At 41.3% G+C, this 19,927-nt stretch overlaps 1 protein-coding gene across 2 annotated transcripts in view; it reads right to left on the bottom strand.

The window, feature by feature from the left end:
• cntn3a.1 (contactin 3a, tandem duplicate 1) overlaps window positions 1–18,736 on the bottom strand; it is a 73,445-nt gene extending 54,709 nt beyond the window's left edge. Inside the window, exons 1-3 of one of the 2 annotated variants that reach the window (XM_071516334.1) lie at window positions 18,679–18,736; window positions 9,401–9,533; window positions 4,857–5,032 (exon numbers count right to left, since the gene is read on the bottom strand). In XM_071516334.1, the coding sequence (XP_071372435.1) occupies window positions 4,857–5,032; window positions 9,401–9,533; window positions 18,679–18,733 (364 nt within the window). In that variant the 5' untranslated portion in view covers window positions 18,734–18,736. The remainder of the gene's footprint in view (window positions 1–4,856; window positions 5,033–9,400; window positions 9,534–18,678) is intronic. The other variant, XM_071516333.1, reaches the window with a different exon arrangement.
• Window positions 18,737–19,927: the final 1,191 nt, after the last annotated feature.

Genomic DNA, 19,927 nt, shown 5'->3' with positions numbered 1-19,927 from the left:
TGTGTGTGTGTGTGTGTGTGTGTGTGTGTGTGTGTGTGTTGGTGGTGGAGACTAAAATTCTAACTACATGAATATAGACAGATTACAGAAAAAATTGATGGAATTTTGAGTTGTTTGGTTGATTCTAAAAGCAGTTATTGCTTATTTGCATAGTCTAAAAGCTTTGAGCCATTTCCCAAAGTATCAGCAAATTTATGTTTGGGTGGGGGAGAGCGGTAGGTTCCCTTTCAGACATGTTCATGAGGAACAAATATAGGGACAGGCATCTACCACCCACCATACCCTCAGTGTCGGTATAGGCATTATGAACAACATACAGTATCAAACTACCCTTTTCTAATGCTGGACTCACACATTAGAAGATATCAGAGTTTCTCAACTCACACTGAGAGTGAAGCTCTCCTGATCAATATTCCTTTGGAGTACGGTGGGGCGTAAATGAGCTAGACGCACTAAAAGCCAGCAATGCCTGACAAACCAAGCTGTTCTGCGTCCCGTGGATCATCTTATCAAGCCTATCACGGCTCTGCACCTCCATGTGCCTCTCCATGGCAGAGTTCAGGCTATTTTGAGTGCTTTCAGATCCATGAAATTGGATGTGAATTAGCATTTTTGGGCTAGCTACTCCAATGTGACCCATTGTAATGAATGAGAGGCGATTCTAGGGAAGAAAAACTGGAGCCATTCTGTTGCAGTGTGAGCACGAGGACAATTTGAGATGTGGCTGCATTTGTCACATAGCTAACCATGGACAAAAAGCATAAAAAAGTTCAAAAAGTTGGCTAAAGGGCTTGTGTTTGAAGTTCTCTAGTTATGGTATCATTTAAGCACCATTCTATTAATGAAATAAGGGTCATCCTGAACACCGAAGCTGGTATGAATTGACCCATGGGTTGCGTAAATTACAGTAAGTAATTTGAGTGGGTTTGGATTAATTGCAGGAGTGGAAAGAACACCGAAATATCTTACTCAAGCACAGGTACTGTTTTTTACTTCAGTAGACGTAAAATTACTGATGCAATATTCCACTTAAAAGTAAAAAGTGTCTTATTTATAATATACTCAGAGTAAAAGTTACTGAGTTACTTAAAAAAAGGCAAATTTGCGAGAGCCTGGGACCTGATTTAGAGCTGATAAGATTCACTGACTTTCCCTAAACTAAAATTTTCTTCACTCACCAACTCCATCGTTCCCTTACCCACTTTTACTTAACTATTCAAGAGGCCAGTTGAAATGATGATGTGTAATGGCACGGTTATGCGCTGTGCTAGATCACGCTGCCAGTAATACACTTTCACCCCACAGCACTCTGTGCTGCGGCAGAGAAAAATAGTTCTGTTTTTCCTGATTAGTTAAAGTGTGCATAATGGTGGAACTGTGTCATGAAATCAGAGCTAATGTTAATTTATGTACTTTGCAACTTTTCCGTTTACTCTCAACTCCCCTGCGGAGTCTACAAATGACTTTTTGGCGATATTTTGACAAACCCTATTTGGAATGCTTGTTAGCAGCAAGAGACTAGCAACAGGAGCTCGCCGTCTCAACCGACAGCTCAGGAGTCAATATTCTCTGTGGTTCCAAGTATTGCAGGTGCGTAAGAGGCAAATTATATATAGGTCCAAAATCAATGAACTTATCCTTTAAGTCAAATTACAATTCCAAGGGTACAACTAACAATCCTGTACAGTCCAGCTGAGTTTAATAAAACCCTTCAAAGTGGGTAGAGCCATGAACAATTACTATGTCACAAAATTCATGGGAAAGTATTGCCTTAATTCCTAGAAAGTACGCAGTTAAACCCGACCTACTGTTATAAACCTTCAGTAGCAACAAGATGGAAAGGTATTTCTAAGAAAGTGTAGCCTAATTCCCTAGGAATTAGACCATTAAACTCAGACTGTTACAATCCTAAACATGTGTCAACTGAGATTTTAGTAAGTAAGTTTACTAAGTAATTGAGCTGCTTCTAAGTATTTGCCTACTTTGTTACTGCTGGAATTACTATTCTTACCATATATTTACCTGGTAAGTACCTAGTCTTTAGCTAGTAAATACCTAGTACTTTGGGTGACTGTAAAAGGAATGGTTACCAAACATACTAAAGTGAAAGTAAAATTACTGACTTCATACTCAATACTCAAAAAAGTGCAACAACTGTAAGCAAAAAAGCTACTCAACCACTGTAATGAGAGTAACTGTAATTTGTTACTTTCACCTTTGATTAGTTGTCACATCAGAATACCATACAGATTTAAAAAAAAACACTGAACATGAACATCATCTCATCTCTCATCACTTCTCATCTGTCTTTGCTTCTCTTGGCTTCCTTCTTGTCTTCTCTTAAGCCCTTAAGAGTGAGTGACACATGACATTTCAGGAGTGATAAACATCAGAGGGCCTGATGCTTACAAAACGCTGCTGCTGGTGTCTCCTGACAATTACAACAGTATTGTGAAGTGCTGCATTCAGAAAATGCCCGCTGCCTCCCTCCCTTAAAGATTATTTGAAACCCAGGTTGAGCACTTAGCATCACAGTACTGCCGAGAAATGTTATTGTCCCTACCTCGGATGCTCTCCAACTCAATATGGACTTAATTTTCACCTGAGGCAAAAGCAATGAATAAAGAGTACAGAGCTGATAGAAATGAGAGAAGGTGCTTGTTTAAAAAAACAAGAGATAGAAATCGTATACTTGCAAAGTAATTACACAGATAAGGCACTTATGTTAGACAGGAGCCAGTAAGAAAAAAAAATGCAAATTATGTGCAATTACGGGACTGAATTTGAGAGGAGAAATCATAAGCACCCGAGTCGCATCCTGCATTGCTTTCATAAATACAGTTATTTCACCCTTCATTAAACACTGCGCTACCCTTGTGGCTCTGAACTCAGCACAGCATCTAGGTTGTAACGTGCCGTCTTCAGGACAAGCATCTAATACACTACGCCTGTAATGCAGCCCATGCAATCTGTTGTGTAATGTTGTATCTTGCATCATGGGAAATCCTTTCACTTACAACAAAAAATATCCCTAGGAGATTAGGGAACTCAATCTGGCCCTATAACCAACTAGATTATTCCTTCCAGCACTCACAACAGACAAGCAGAACCTTTTAAACATTTAAGTCTGTATTGTCGACAGGATCAAGAACCTTTATAGTTTTACAGATTAAGCCCTACCAGATGGTAACAGAAACTGTTATATCATCCATCTCTCAGGATGGCGGGGGATGGAAAATGCAGGCTATCATAATCTTATGGTATGCAACACACATTCATGCATTTAAATTTTGATCTTGTGAGATTTCATTAACAGGCACAAGTCTACAACATTGATCTTGTTTGCCCTCATCGGGAAAGACTTCCAAGGATACAATTCTGAATGCAGATTTTACTGTGGACAGATTTAGATCAGTAAAAATATTGTTTTTAGCAATCAGCATTTTGTACTCACAGCTTTATATTCATTTTCTGTAGTGACGTCTGGGATCATAGGTTTCAGGCTACCAGGCTCGGTAAGATAACGGTCTACACGTTATTGGAAATCTTGTATTCTCTTCATTAATGGCCTTTACCTTGGTCTTTGTCTCTCAGAGTTATTGCAACACTGAGAGAGGGCTAAGCCCCTTGGTGTTTGAAAGAGCATATTGAGCTGGTCCGGTCAGAGTCTGTTACAAATGATACGATACAGACTCTCATAACAGGCTGCTCCTCCATGAATTATTCCCTTGACCTGAGACCCGTTCAATCACGCAGCACACTTAATTAAGTTAAACCAAGAGCAATAAATAAGATGTATGACACATCAGCACTGATGCTTGTCCTCATCCATTGACAAAAGCATCAGGTCCCAGGCCAGGCCCAGGCAATGGATGAGACCAATCACGATGACATACAGTTCAGGTCAGGCCTCGGAAATTGATAGGAAATGTGAATATGATCCACTGTCTGCTGACAACTCGTGACAGAGATTTGCACTATATGCCAAAGATTTAATGCTGGTTTGTGACAAAGAAGCACCAAATACTAGCTAGATGAATACCTCCGGTGCTCTCCCTGCCAAGGATCATCTCTGCGTCCGCTATGGCAGAGAAACAGACATCAGAATTCAATCTGGATGCACCATCTGTTCACAGATATCAGGGCTGTCATTTGATATGGGCTGCCCATCAAGAGTGGAGGCCTCAAGTTCACCTTGCCATCAGAGATGCCTTAGACTTCGGTCTTATAAAATGTGATGGATGAAGACTGTAAAGCATCAACTATACAGGCTCTGTCAAGGCCCACCACACAATCACACAGTCTTCATCACAGGGGTGCGATGAGACAGAATTTGAGAAACACCAGACAGAGAAAACATCAACATTGGCAGCTTTAATCCGGGTTAAAGGATAAACCCGTAGCATGACATAAACATGGCCTATTAATTTGTGTTTTCTCATTAATGACTCTAACAGTATCTGCCTATACTGTACGAGTCTCTTATCGCTGGTTGTTTTCTGTTAGGGAAGATCAAGCCTGTCAACAAACAACTTCCAGAGAATCCTACTGGGTCATTATACTTTCAATGAACCAATAACTTCTGATGTTTAATGAAACTTTCCCTTTCTACGGCAAACAAAGGCTGAACTAAACTCAAAAGAAATGAAGTGAGATGAAGTGAACTTAACTGAACCGAACTGATATGAATTGAACACAAATTCTTCAAGGCAATAAAAAGTCATGCTGAGTAAGCAGTCTTTGTAAACATGCCAGATTTCAGGATGACATCCATTAAAATAGAATATATTTAACTTCACAAGTTGGATTTCTTTTGAAGTAACACATACTTCACTTTATATACAATATGAACTCACAGGCAATGTGCAGACTGGCCTCTCTGCTGACGATGGTGCCAAAAGAGTTTGATGCCAGGCACTGATAGATGCCGACATCATCTTCTTTATTCAGATGGCTGATGTGTAAGTTGCCCCCCATGAGAGAATAGCGTGACCCTTGTCTGAGCACGATGAAAGAGTCATTTAGCTTCCACCTGTGAAAGTAAGCACATGAGACACATGAACCAGAGTTTAGGAACAATTTTAGAAGTTGGACAGCCTGAAAAAAGGCGTTGCCTGCAACACGACGGGCTCTATTTTGGTGACGCCGCATGGCGGATGGCAGGGCTTTGGCATTTTCGTCGGGTTTTTTTCTCTCGCCTGTACCCGTATTTTGGTGTCTCACCGTGAACTTGACTGTGCCTACGTGGGAAGAGAGGCGCAGTAGCGGGTGTGTCAGTAATGATCAAGCAGCACAGTGCAATTTTGGTGTCATGGATTACCAGGATTTGCGCAGCCCGCCTACTCAGACCAGGTCAAAAGCGCATGGCACACAACGCATGGTGCAGTCATGTGTGTGCTATTTCCGTGGCTTTACCAAGTGATGCGAGCACGAACAGATCCTATTCAAAAGCTTACCAACCCCTTTTTGTGGATGATATGTTGGCCAATTTGACTTTGATATAATTCCCTGAAGCAGGAAAAAATAAGATCCAACATTTTTCATTCTAACTATATACACATGTGGCAGTGGTGTGAATGATTGTCATCCAACACAGAACTGTCAGCATGACGCATGGAGTGGGGATTGTGGAGGCGGCCTCATCCTCTCTAGATGTCAGAGACTGGCTGGTGGATGCCTCCCTCCTGTAGCCAAACTGTCCCTGCGGTTCGCCGCCAACTTCTGTTCAGCTCTTCGCCTAATATCATTGAACTGTTTCCGACGGTTCTCCTAGGATCAGAGCAACACAGTAACCAAATGTGTTATCTCCTTCCAGGCTAATTTAATTTAAGGTGCCATATATTCGCTCGTGGCGATTCTGCTCCTCCCGCACAAAGACATCAGTTTCCTCTTGGGAGAAGCTTTTGTGGCGGATCCGCTCCACACTGTTCTCTTTCATCACAAAATTGTCAGAACGCCGTGGCACAGAGCGCACTGCTTTTAAAGGGAAGGAAAAGAGGTGATTTGATTGGTCATGAGTGACGGCAGCCACTACCACACCTACTGATAACGTATTCCTCCTAATCCAACCCCGTTTCCAACTGCGTCGCACCTCTGGCCACGAAATTACCAAAAATCAGTCGACAATTCCCTGTGTGCTCGTGCCATGTGCCTGAGACTGTGCTTTGCACCGTGTGCCATTGATTCACGAAAATAGAGCCCAACATTTCAACATGAAAGGTTTTTGTTTGAAAAACCTGGACCTGAGCATACACAGACACAATACAACAAATTAAAAAAAAAAACTAAATATGGATTGACAGAGAAGGTTTTTGTGTCCTGTTTCATGTCAATTTTAACATCCCATAGGCCCAGTGTCTGAATAGGAAATTATGATTTACACAAATGTGATAAACAGTATTAGACAGACTGACACTGATGCCAAAAACACTAACCTACATGGCATGGAGCCGAATTCATGTTCGCTGCCCAGTTTTGCTTCATTACACATACAATCCATACTGTCAGACGGCATAATCACATGCTTTCATCACCATCACACTGCAATCAAAACCCCATGATCAACAGCCCTTATTCTGAACAAAGCAGAAATTAAAACAAATAACACAGTCTTGTGTGCGCTGCAGCAAAACAACACTGAATATATTTGAAGTGAGAGGTAATCAACAGGCGACGTTATTCATTTGTAATGACTATTAATTTCTTTTCACAGTCTTGGACATTTCAAACACAAAATGACACTAAATAAAGGGCGATGAATTCCTTTCTCTTTTCTGTCTTTTTTTCCATCAAAAGCAATGTTGTGACATCTTGCAGGCAACTGACCATGCCGTGCTCAACCAGAACCCCAAGAGGGAGGGAGGCCCTTGCTCCAGGAATCATAAGCCTCCCCCCCAATCATGGTGATTATCAGACAGGAGGGCCAGGCACTAGGTCTGCTCAAACAAGATAGCTACATGCAAGGCGTAAGATAACAGTGGTTTTGATTGAAGGTCTTGGTTTTGGGAACATGGGATTCAGAGTGAGATCAGCAAGACTTGAGTGCTAGCAATCAACAATTACTGCAACAAGATGCGTCTGTATGGCTTGATGGGGAAGCTTGATTTGGGGGATGTACTGTCTTTCTCTCTATAGATAAAAAAGGCAGAACATCCAAGAGAACCTGCCAAGTTGATGCAAGTGCAACCAAATATGCAACAATAGTCTCAATTCATATTCACTGTGAACAGTGAAGAGTTTACCAAAACACATGAAGAGTATTAAACTCCTCCAGTTTGTTTTGTAGAAAACTTTCTGAATGTATTCAGATACATTTCATCATTTCAATAGGTTTCTGAAATTGTCTGCAACATAATACGACAGTCTTATGCAAAGTTTTAGTGCAAATGGCACTTTCATTCTCAAACCAATTCACTGTCAAAGGGAAAGAAAATGAGAAAAAAGAGCAGAGTAAACAGAGACTAACAAGAAAAGCCACCCTTGCAAAAGGAGGCTCTTGAGAAATAGCTTTTCATCGAAGGGATAAGGTGCAATTAGGTTGAACGTTAGCTCCTTGGTCTTGATTGGAATTTCACAACTGTTTGAGATAAAGTAAGCTTGAGGTTTCCATTTCTGACTTTTTTTCCTCCTTTATCAGTAGGAAGGGTTTGGACAGAGAGAGAGGCAGGGAGGGAGGGAAGAAGGGAGGGAAAGAGGGGCATATGCAGCGGAGCGGTGCTCAACGGCAGATTGGCTGATTAGATTGATTTAGTGATTTGGTGTTGCAGCTGGAACAGGTCCAAGAGCTCCAGATGAGACAAATCAAGGGGCCATGGTGACAACTCGGAGCGGGGCTCTCAGTGGCAGCGGTCGTTGGGTAGTCTTAGACAAATTAATTTGTCCTTGGCGCCCCTGAAATAGAGCTGCCTACACTCTCAGCAGTGAAGAGCCATTCAGCATATGGTTCACAGAGTGTCCTGCTGCAGAAACGCCCAAGGACCCAAAAACTTTTCAAAGCCCATTTCAAATGCTGGCACAAGTGATCTTTGATAAAATTTGGCAAGGCTTTGACAGTTATATGATGTGCGCTGATTGAACTAACAGGCAGAAATATGTCCATCTGAATATGAGTCCCATCATTAAACTGGATAAAAATCTGATATCATAACAGTTCGTGATCAATCTGAAAATCAGTTCTTAATGTGGTATATAAGTGCCACAGTTGGTGGCACTTGCTGTAATTAAACAGCTAATTAGAACAAAATTTGATTTGATATGGAGCTGGGTATGCTCGCAGAACTTGAACTCAGAAGGGCAAAAAACTTGCAGATTTGAACTCATAAATAGGTTCTCATTTAAAAGAAGGGGGGATCCAGACAGTGGAATAGCGACTGATTGCTTAATAACTATTCTGGCCGATCCAAGTGATAAGATCTTGTACATTCATTTCAATTTGTGCCCATTAGGCATAACACCAAGGATCTTCAAGCTACATTAACAGCCACACATGCTGATGTTATGAGGGATCGTTTCAACCTATTACACATTAAATGCTTGGCTTTGCAATTTGCATGTAATTACACTGACAGGAGTACAACAGCTATGTGGCCCCATTTGATAGATTGTGAATTAATAGCTTATGCGCTTGATGCACTTTAAAGCAAATCATCGTTTGTCATTTGTTTTCATTTGTCATCACTTCAATTTGTTTATAAGACAATCGTCAGGGGGCCGCTCATACAGGAAGGGCCAGCGCACTGAACACTAAACAAACAGTAAATGTTTTTCTGTGGCTCAATCCATCAAGTGATTTGAATCGTACTTAACAAGTACTGATAAGCTCTAAACCAGATGCCCCGTGGCGATGTGTGTGTGCAGCCTTTGGCAGTCATGCTGTACAGTATATAAAACATTTACTGTAGTGGGCTTGAAACGGAGACAGTGAAGGAAACTTCTATCATATCGTTTTTAGCGCCGTGGTGTTTTTTTTTTTTTTTTCCTGGAACACTTGATCACTTGATCTCTCGCATTGCGTTGCAGTGGAGTTCCAGCGCATCACTCTCTTAGATCGCTTCATCTCTTAACTGGTCAGTGACGCTCGTGACAGTGGATGCTCGCAAAGTGGATCCTACAGCAGATCAATGTCCACCTGCCAATGCAAATATACAGTAGACCAGCAAATGAGGCCAATTAAGTCATCATTCTCAAGTTAACCGCGGCTGACAGTGAGGCTGAGCGCTGCGGGCGGTGAGCGGCGGCGAGCCGTAAGGTCCACAAACCCCCCAGTTCTCCCAGGGCAATAAATCCAGTCTCACTTGGTTTTCAGAATAAATGTTACACTTGACAGCTCTGGGATATTACCTCAAGGTTCTTTGTACCAAAAACCAAACTGTGCGCATGAAGCCGTGCCTGCGGGTGTTACCTGTAGAAGGGTGGTGGGTGTCCCTGGGCCTCACAGCTGAACACCACCTCTCTGCGGTTCTCGCTGGGGTGAAGGGGAAACACCACGCTGCCGGGCTGTTTGGTGAACACGGGCCTCAGCAAGACGCCGCTTCCTGGGAGGAGAACCAAAATAAATACATTAGCTTTGATGTCCTGGTGAGGATTCCGCTCCTGCCAGAAAACCACTGCCGGTGAGGTTTTCACATATTTTCTAGTGACTGGTAACGAAAAAAAAAAAAAAATGATTCACCTCCTGGTAGCTGTGTAGAGGAAGGAAGGGAGTTGAGAATAGAGGATAATATGTATCACTGCACAAGAGCAGGTTGAATCTCGATAAAATCTCAGTTTGGCACTGGATCCGTAGACCATGTGAACACACAGCCCAAGAGTGTTTTTCATATTATTCATAAAAGTTGTTAGATCCCTGAAGTACTGCATAATCAGTTGGTAACCTTCATAAAACTTTAATGCAACCATCTGAAAGTACGGAGTTGTCAAAGGCACACTGCACCGCCACCATCACGCTTTGGCACTATTTCATCTAAAGCCCTTCAAAGTTATCACTACCTTCCCAGGGGATGTCATCCAATAAGAAGTCTGAAATAAAATGCCAAAACAAATACGGAGGGTAATATGGTCTCTCTCATTTGCACCATCAATGCCCTTTGTGTGTCAGATGAAGAAAAAAAGCTTAAAATTTCCAAAGCTGGGGGGGGGGGACACTTGGGAGAGGGTTTTTTTTGGTTTCCTTGTTGAAATCCAAGTTTGAAGCTCTATCTAAAATGAATTTGCTTCTCGTTAAATTCCCCAACTTGTCAGGAAATTAAACTTTACTTTAAAATTTACTAAAATGATTAATTAAAACTACCCGTCATGGCCATTATTACACATATTTTAAGCTTAACATACAATTAACAAACTAGCAACTCTGCTAGCAAATCTATTAAAATTACTTTTGTTTTTTACATATGTGCAATATATGTACATTTGCCATTATTTTCAGCACAGAATAACCATCAAGTGGTGTTTCTGTAATGAACGGATACAAAGAGAGATCTGTACAGAACAGTACATAAATAAGTACAATAAATCTCAAGGCCAACACTGAAATTATAACACTGTTGATTCATTGTCGCTGTAAGAAAAAAACCCTCTCCATAGAAACAAGAACAAACAACAAAGACAGCAGCATGTCTACTGTGACATTGCTTTCCTAGTTAATTACAAAGGTACAATAGCGAATGCATGTTGTGCAGGGAAGACCCAGAATAATTCTGCTACAAACGAGTGACCCGTGGGGCAGTCATCACTTCTTTGGAATAAACATTTCTTTCCAAGGCAGAGGGGGAATTCATTTGGCTTTCCGAGAATGCATTTGCATTTCCGTAATGGCAGAGAAGTGGGAAGATACTGAAGGTATGGTAACTAATTTGTATGAGAGGGAGGTATCTTTCTCAAGTCTCCTGAGCCCTGAGAGTACAGGTTTATCCTCAGGACTCAAAATAACTCTCTGAGAGGGTGGAGATGTTTGACGAGGGACCTTGTACACTGATTGTTCCTCTCCACAAGGATAAACCTCTCAGAAAGTTACACAGAATGAAAGGCCGCCTAATTATAATCTTTGTTAGATGAAGCGTGTCCCTCGAAGCAGCGTTGAGAGTTGATTGATTACCAGAGGACACTTCTTATAGGGTCCCTATTCAAACACACGCGCTCACACACATTGTACACAAACTTGCCAGGATGTGAAGCCTCCGGTAAACATGAGTCTTTTGTGATAGACAATAATGCCTTAATACATTGATTAATTACTTCAGTTATCATTTCACATACATTTACACATTCAGAGCCCTGTTTTCAAAATCCCAGCCCAAAGGTGAATATTAAAATAACGTGAATAAAATCTTATCCTAAAATTAATCTAGATGCAAAGTAGTATCTATGTTATGGTGTCAGGCTAATATACTCCATGAAAGTCTCAATACTTAACTATGTAAGCCACAGTACACCACAGAGAATAACAGCAAAACCTGATTATACCAGAAAAATCCTTTTTGATTCTTTCAATTGCGTGATAATGTAGCTGAGGCTATACGAGAGCATTCCAAAGAAATTCCCCATAGGTCTAGTGATCTAGATAGGTCATATCTGAAGCAGTTACACATACGATTTTAATTAAATTGACCCCACAAGGGTTTCAATTATAGCAAAAGATATAGAGAGTTATAGAAAAGGTTAAAGAGAACAATGTCTGAACAATTGTCAGACAATTATTTTTCAGAAAAATTGCTTTAAATAATAAGAATTATGTAGGGTTGTTTTGAGTGTTGATGAGCATTTATGTGCAAATGCATGGATTTGAAAATTGGAAAAAGAAAATCGATGGCCCCTCTTAATCAATCCCTAAGTGGTTTGCAGTACACAAAGTTAACTCAATATTCATTTAATGGGAAATTAATCAACATAGCAGATTGGTCTTAGCACGTAGGTCACCGCAGAGCTGAACTGACCTGATCTTTGGCAGCACCATGGCAACTGTTATTATTATTGGTGAATAAGTGTAAGAATAATGAGAAGGGATTGAGGCCGGGGGCTGTGCCTGGGGGCTCAGTTCAAACTGATGCAAACTCTCTGAAACTCTTTCGTTGCCCGAACGGAAATGAATGTAAGACGCAGCAGGGAGGGGCGGAATAATTTTCAGCCTTGCTTTCTGGTAATCAAGAAACAGAGAAGTGCTACACACTACTCCAGTACCGCTCAGCCTGAAATCCACAGGCTTTGCATGAAGGGATCTTGAGGAAAAGGATTGTGATTTGGTTGATTTGTGAAAAAGATTTCATTTTGGTTGCACAGACTCGCGGCTGCGTAGTGGAAATGCTTCTGGGCAAGCGGTAAAAACACTGAAGTGAACATTAACACTGACCCTGCACTCGGCCGGGTGTTGCCCGTTTTAACCGTCTGAAATAAGATCTAAGCGATGGGTCAAGAAGTCATGTTGGATTCAGAGTGGTGTTTGAGCCGACGCCCACTCAGGCGGATGGCAGGCCCAACCCTGAGCATCCCGAACAGACAGCCAGCCAACTGATGAGAAAGCGCTCCATCGGAAAGCCGTACTGATTCAGAATGCTAACAGGAAGTTCACTGCACAATGCCACAGGAAAGAGATGGAGGTCATCATGAAAAGGGCTTTTTTTTTTTTGTTATAAAAAAATAGACCGTCTCCACTCATATCTGTCACCTGCTGCCAGATGGTGATATGTGCGGCAGTTTTCGAAGCCTTCTCAGACAACACAAGACTCAGCATCGTAGCGCAAGTGGAAGGCAGAGGGAGCTGTTTTGGAGGCTGAAATAAAAACTAATCTCAAATTCAATACTAGCTGACAGCAAATGAATTCCTCCAGCTTACCTCAGCATGAATAAACAGGCACATGGGGAGTCGACTGTGGGGGAGGTATCGGTCGTTTGTGAGGTCCCAAATCCATTCGCTTCAGCTCAGGGTTTTATGCATCAAATAAAAAAAGCCAATCTTGCTTTTTAAAGCATCTTTCCCCTCTGTCCAGGCCGATAAGGTACACCTTTAAGGTCTCTCATTCAGGGGCTTCAAATGTTACTCCGGAGCTGAAGGAAGGTGCGGGTTGTTTCGAGCAAAGTACGGTTCGATCATGGCTGATCTAAACGCTTGAAATATTTGTGGGGAAATATTCCAAAGGCCTTTCCAAACACACACGCCAACATTTTTGAAATACAAAAAATGTATGAAATAATTGACCAGCAAATTGATGAAAAAGTGTTTTGGCATTTGTTTTAGAAAGTAAAATAGTGGGAGATCTCTGCACTTGTGGTTCCATAACCAGATACAGTAAGAAGAAATAAGAGAAACACATACTTTGATGAGAAGGAACCTCCCAAAAGAGTCAAACTGGTACCGGTGAGACAGGTGAGACTTTGCTGTTATAGTGTTCTATCTTACTGCATTCCAGGGCTTATTGTCTAGCTAGTTAGGCTTGTTGTGACACTCCCATTAAGTAAGTTAATGAATTTTACACTGACATGGACTGTGAGGAGAGGAATGTGGCCAACACATTCTCAACCAATATCCAATCATGTCACAACACCGTAGTTAATCAAAGCTAGTACATCTACAACACTGTAATGTTCCCTGTGTTCTGTGTATTCAATGCCATGTTCACTGGGGAAACGCAGAATTGATTTCATCCAACTCCATGTGTGCGAATGGCAAATTAAAGCTTTTTTTTGTTGTTGTTGTTGCTCTCTCTATTGAATGTCTACATAAACCAAGAACATATTGCCACTGAGAATGCCATTTGTCATCTAATTGGAGTAATATCCCTACCTTTTCCTCCTCAAGATTGCTTAGCAGGTTATTTGTCACTTACCAGCTGCTATGGTCTACACTAATGGCAACATTCATCATGGTTTACAACTGTACAGTAATGTGTCCGACCATACTACACATGATCTGATTTGGCTATTTGTTGATTTCATTTGGTTTTCTGACAATGGAGAGTATTATTTTATGGATTCCTTGACATTGTAAATATTTCCCACAAAATGTGACACGAACCACATAAATATTGGCCCTGATCCAAAATATCACATTTATTATGTTTAACAAAAGAAGGTTCACAGCACTCTGCCACACTCTCCAATTATACTATATGTGTGAGTAATTAGTGCAATATTGAAATTTTGATAATAAATAAAAAGCCTGGCGATGGCTGCTAACAGCATAATTACTGTCAATTATTTGGCTTTGTTTAAGGCAACAGAGGTAGAATTTTCATATTAATGTGAAGTTTATCGACTGGTAACTTGAGCATCAAAAGAAAAATGCAATATGCCATTAGAAAGTAGCTCACAGCAGGGCCACAGGCTGCAGAATGTGTGCTGTCACAAAATTATATCACCATTAAATTGATGGATTTAAAAAAAAAATCACACATAGCATAGATTAATTTACACCAGTCTATAAATAAAGCTGCACTGTATATGCAAATACATTTAGATTTTATTTTCATTCCAGCTCTGGGAGAAAGCTTCACTGGGGAATATTCTGCATCTTCACACATACTGTACTTCAAAGGTGCAATAAAATCCTTGCTCAAGGATTCCTAAAAGGCTTTGCTATGTTCTGATGAATCAATGAGTTAAGTCAATATTTGGTCTGGCAATCGGCCCTGGAATTCACAAAAGGGGCTACAGAGGAGAGTAAAACCAGTTCTAGGAGATTATAGTGTTGACCAGAAACATGCCCTTAATTTCCCATTGGCATCACAAGACTTGTGAACCTGCGTTAATTGAATAGTAGTGGTAGTAAAATTGTGAGGCCTAGTACTTCTTTTGGCTGACTGGCTGGGTGCTATACTTCAACACATTAGCTGAGGTTTCCAGCATCACAACCAAATCCTCCACTATTATTCAAAAAATCACACCATCACAAGAGTGTTATTTAGACTTTTCATGACAGCTATGCATCATGGCAACACTGCCGAGCCAAACCGCCTCTGCTATGCAATCTGATTAGCCTATTTATTACATGGCTTTGTTTAATACTAAATTCTGATAACAGACCACTGTTTCACATCTAATCATAACAATCCGCTGTCAACAAGTCAGTGGATTTTGTTAATTTTTCATCAAAATTAACTAGCAACACCTTGTGCCAAAAAGACATTACTCCTTGGTTACTGCAGACACACACTCAAGCTAAACATGGATGATTTTTCCAATATTACTTAGGAGAGCACTAAACTTTTGATTGCTGGTTGGAGGCCAAATGGCAATCTTACTGGATTTGTTTAGGTTGTTATGGTTGCAGTTCTGCTACAACACTGTAGCACAACTGGCACTAAGGATGTTTCTATGGTTGCAGTCCTGCTTAACTATTTTTTGGCAGAGGCAGGCCCGTATTAACACAGTGTGGTGCCCTAGGGTGACCTCACTTGAAGTGCCCCCCTACTTCCACTTTACACACAAAAAAGTTAAATTTACTATGGCAATAAAGATCATAAATTGACATTAACTTAAACTATATAGGCTCAACACACACACTACAGACAAATATAAGACAATATACTAACCAACAAATTACTTTACACCACAGATTGACTACAAATGCCATTTTAGGCTTTACACACAGAGCTATACTGTATCAAATTTGAATGCAACTCACATCAAAGACATCATGTTAAAAATCATTGTTTCCAACATACATTTTCAAAGGCCTGAATGAAGACTAAATGCCAAACCATTACAGAGCATGACAAAAAAAATCATAAAACAAAAAAGAAAAAAAAAAATCATTACAGACATCTAATGCAACTTCAGCCCCACGGACAAGGCCCCCACAAGCCACTAAAACTTGTATAACAACCGGTACTACCCCGTATTTATTTTTTCAGAACTGGAACGAGCGTTCCGTAGTCAGATTCACTCCCAGATTGCCATTTTCCAGTGCGTTCTGGCCCCATGACACCCTCTCACTCTGTTTATAGAGTAGATAGAGCGGCCCACCGGGAATTCTCCTGGTAGTCTGATGGCCAGTCCATCCCTGAATGTATTGCAATGCGTAGGCTATTAGAAATTATGGTTGCTATAAGCATCACAAACCACGCATCCAGTTCAAAAAGAAAACCTTTCCACAAGCATCAACTCGACCAGTTCGTTCTTCACTCTTTTAAGTTGTGAAAAAGATCTCTCACCCTTACAGTTAGTAACAGGCAGGTTAAGAAAAGCCTGACTGCGGCAAACACACTTGGGAAAGTTGGTTTCAGCCCACTTTTTCGCAGCAGCTCTTTTCGGTGAACGGGTTTTTTCTTATCGCACAAAATGCTTGAACTGGACAAATTCAAATGTGATGGGGAGGCGGGGGGGCACCTACACACCAACCACGATTCTTTCTCTTTATATTCTTTTTTAGTATCAAAGGTTAATTTTGGCCATGTATGCATTCCCACCAGAGACTAATATATAAAGAAAATATGATGAAACTTTTAAAGGTATAATTGTGGTTTGAATGCTGTGATGCCCCCCAACAAGACAAATTGGCTGGTGCCCCCGGGCACTCGCCCAATGCCATACATGGTTAATCTGGCCCAGTGGAGGCTTGTAAATTAATCTAGCTTGTAATAACATAATTTTAAATCAATATTTCGAGTAAGATGATTAACGTCTATAAGTAGCCATGTAATAAGCGTGATAATGTACAGCGAGTGTCTCAGCAGGGTCTTGAGCTCCCTTGTCGGGGCTTATTGTGTGATAATGACACGCGTAGGTCCCTTACATATATTCTATAATTTTTTAATATTTTTTGAAATGCTGTGGGGTGTTAATTGAGCAGAATTTCCATCTCTTCCCTCCAATCCTTTCAGATCATTTGCTGAGTTACTTTCTGAGATGGAGCTGTTTCTGTAGAGCGCCTTTGGGAAAACTACTACTGCATGATGCAACCACTTCCATCATACAGAGACTGTTGACCCAGTGATGGAAGCAGTTTGCTGTGTGAAGGTTAGCTGTATCCATGTGTGGCAAACCGCATCCAGCCCTACCTCAATGCCTCTTTCTCTCTCTCTCTCTCTCTCTCTCTCGCTCTCTCTCACACACACACATACACACACACAAATACACACCCCTGCCTTGGGCCTTCCAGACCCTCAGGGAGGCCTAGTGGAAAGCTAGTTAACTCCAGATGAACTCACTATGGGAATGCCTTCCCTTGGCCCCTCTACTCACCCACACAACCCATGCACTATATAAAAAAAAAACAACAAAAAAAACACATTTGAGTCAGGATAAATAACCTACATAACAGCACCTATCTCACACCCTCACGCTGTGCTTTCCCTACCATATAAATATGGCACGCCTGCATACTAAAATGCTTATCATGTCTTTCTCAGAACACAGAGGCTTTGGAAGTCTATCGTTATGCTATTGCACCATGCTTGTCTTGCGAGCGGAGCATATGTAATATAATCCCATCCTGAATATTAATGCTCGGTTACTCTGAGTTACCAACTGCGAGCGTGAGCCCCGAGAGTGAGGCAAGGGCTGTGCAACACAATGCTTTTTTAGAAATGATTTGCTCACCGCTCCTTTGATAAGTACTAATGTGCTTTGAAGGGATAACTTTGAATGTCATATCGGCACCTCCTAATTACAGGAGTACGTTTTGTGGGGGTGATCCGGTGTGCTTCGCTCCCGCAGAGTGCAGACGTGCATCACCTCCTTGAAGCCGTTTGTCAGTGAAATCAAAACTCCATCAGGTTTGTGCCAAGATTGCTGCCGGTGTTGCAGACGTTCTCTTGTCTGTGCATTTAAAAGATTGCCTAACTAGGGCATAATATGTGATCCAGACTAATGGTGAAGATACTAATCCCATAGTGAGTCACAGTTCCCTGAGGAAAGCCTCATTAGACAACCATTGATGTGTATTGGATTTAGTGATAAGTGGTGCTAATTGCGATGTAGGCAAATTTAGGCACTGGCGTGCTGTCGTGCTATTAAACAGAGACGCGCATGCACAAACAAACACACACAGTCACAGGCACAGTCACAGACGCAGTCACATGCACACACACACACACACTGGTACACTAATTATTTTAGGTCCCAGCTGTGAGGAGGGGCTGCTGATTCGGAGCAAGGCAACATGAAAGATTACTGATTCCTCAAGATACTGTGCTTGTGTGACAAAGCCCTTATTCATCTTGTTCTCAGCTGCAAATTGTGATATTCTAAAGAGACCAAGCATTTGACCCTGGACATTTTGTAAGGGAGGGGGAATTAGGTCTCTCATTAAAAGAAAGATCAATGACAAGATTCCTGTACTACCAGTGCAGTCTCAATTAGGGCAACAATTGAGGTGCTCTTTAAAATGAATGACTGGCCATTCTGCTGCTAGATAAGTCATGTCTTTAAGAGATAGAAACCTTTCTTATTCTTCCCCAACAGGATTCACTGACAGAGAAAAAAGGCGATAGCTGGTATGCACAAGACGGTCCGCTGATGTGCTGCTTTGAGCTGCCAATGCATAATAGCGCAAACTCTTCCTGCCATTTGTAAAATTGTAGAAAGCTTTTGCCCTAAAATCAAATTAAACCTTTTAGTTTTGCATTTCATTTTTGAGTGCCATATCTGTCCTGTATGTCAAGCCTCCATCACACAAAATCTACAAATAACAATTCATACCCCCTATGCTAACAAGACAAAAAAAAAGTGAATGTTTGGGAGGCTTACCTGCCAGGCACTCCACCAATGACAGCAGCAGTATAAGTTTCCATAGCAACTCCATTTTAATGGTCTCAGGTCAATACAAGCTCACATCCAATCACAGGTGTGCAGAATCCTGGCTTTGTCCTTTCCGACACTTTCACTGTTCTTCTGTCAAAGGAAAAGAAAAGGAGGGTGGAAAGAGAGCAAGAGAGAGAAGCCATTAGACATTCACAACCAGCGGTCTCCGGTCACTGGTCTAGTCAGTCAGAGTGTTTTATTTCACGACGACAGTAATTGTCCATGTTTCCTTGGCAATGACTTCTAAGACATGAAATACTAGAAGAAGGTGAAAATGTGTTCTATCCTGAAAGCCGCAAATAATTAAAAGAAAAAAAATCTTTGCAAACAACATTCCCCAGGTCTAGGTGTCATTGCTGGTGGCGGTTGTTTTCAGAATGTTATTGCAGATATTGTTTAATTCCAGCTATTTAATGTATATCCAGTAGCTGAGTGTGACCAAGAAACACAAAATCAGTCTCTGGTGCAAACGTAGACGCTGATTTGTCCTCACAACGCACTTACACTAACACTTAGAAAACACTCGTGCTTTAGAGTTTGCTTAAGTGTGCTTAACATCCATAATAGGGATCATGTCTGTGAGGGAAACATAAAGGGATTGCTTGCTTGTACTGAAACGTGCTGAGACAAAACAAAAAGCAGGCTGGTTGTCAGACACATCCCTAGCATGTAATAAAGCACTGTCCTGGCTCCTCGGATTCTTCTGAGCTGGAGGGATTATGTATTTCTGACATAAAGAGCTGACTGTACGCGGCGCAAAACCATTTTCGGTCCCCCGGGAGACTCACACAATTGATTTTCTCAAGGACTAAAGCGTAATTCATCTCCGCTTAGACTCAAATGAAGCCCCAAAAAACGTTGTGATATGATAATGAGACACATTACTCCCTTCACTGATAAACAGTGATGTATTTATTTGTCTAAATACTCTTGCGCAACCCCCAATACGTTGATAGCTATGATCTTTTCTGGTGAAGCAGCAGATACATACTTCCACATAGGCCGGTTTGGCTAACTGGCATCTGAAGTGATTCAAAGGGAGAGAGGAAAGATGGAGAGAGGAAATCAAATTAGCAATTGTCTCTGGTCAAACTGGCTCTCCCCGGTACATTTAGCTGACTGACAGCGCAGATTCCTCCGACTATACACAATCAGCTTGCTCAAATAAATGAGAGGAAACATTTAATAAGAAAAT

This window comes from Centroberyx affinis, unplaced genomic scaffold (assembly GCF_046629955.1).
Source record: "Centroberyx affinis isolate AG114_WGS23_722 - 3 ecotype Tasmania unplaced genomic scaffold, CSIRO-AGI_Caff_v1 ptg000398l_1, whole genome shotgun sequence".
Lineage (NCBI taxonomy): Eukaryota > Metazoa > Chordata > Actinopteri > Beryciformes > Berycidae > Centroberyx > Centroberyx affinis.
The sequence above is the reverse complement of the archived record's forward strand: the minus strand, read 5'-3'. Positions and strand labels throughout refer to the sequence as shown.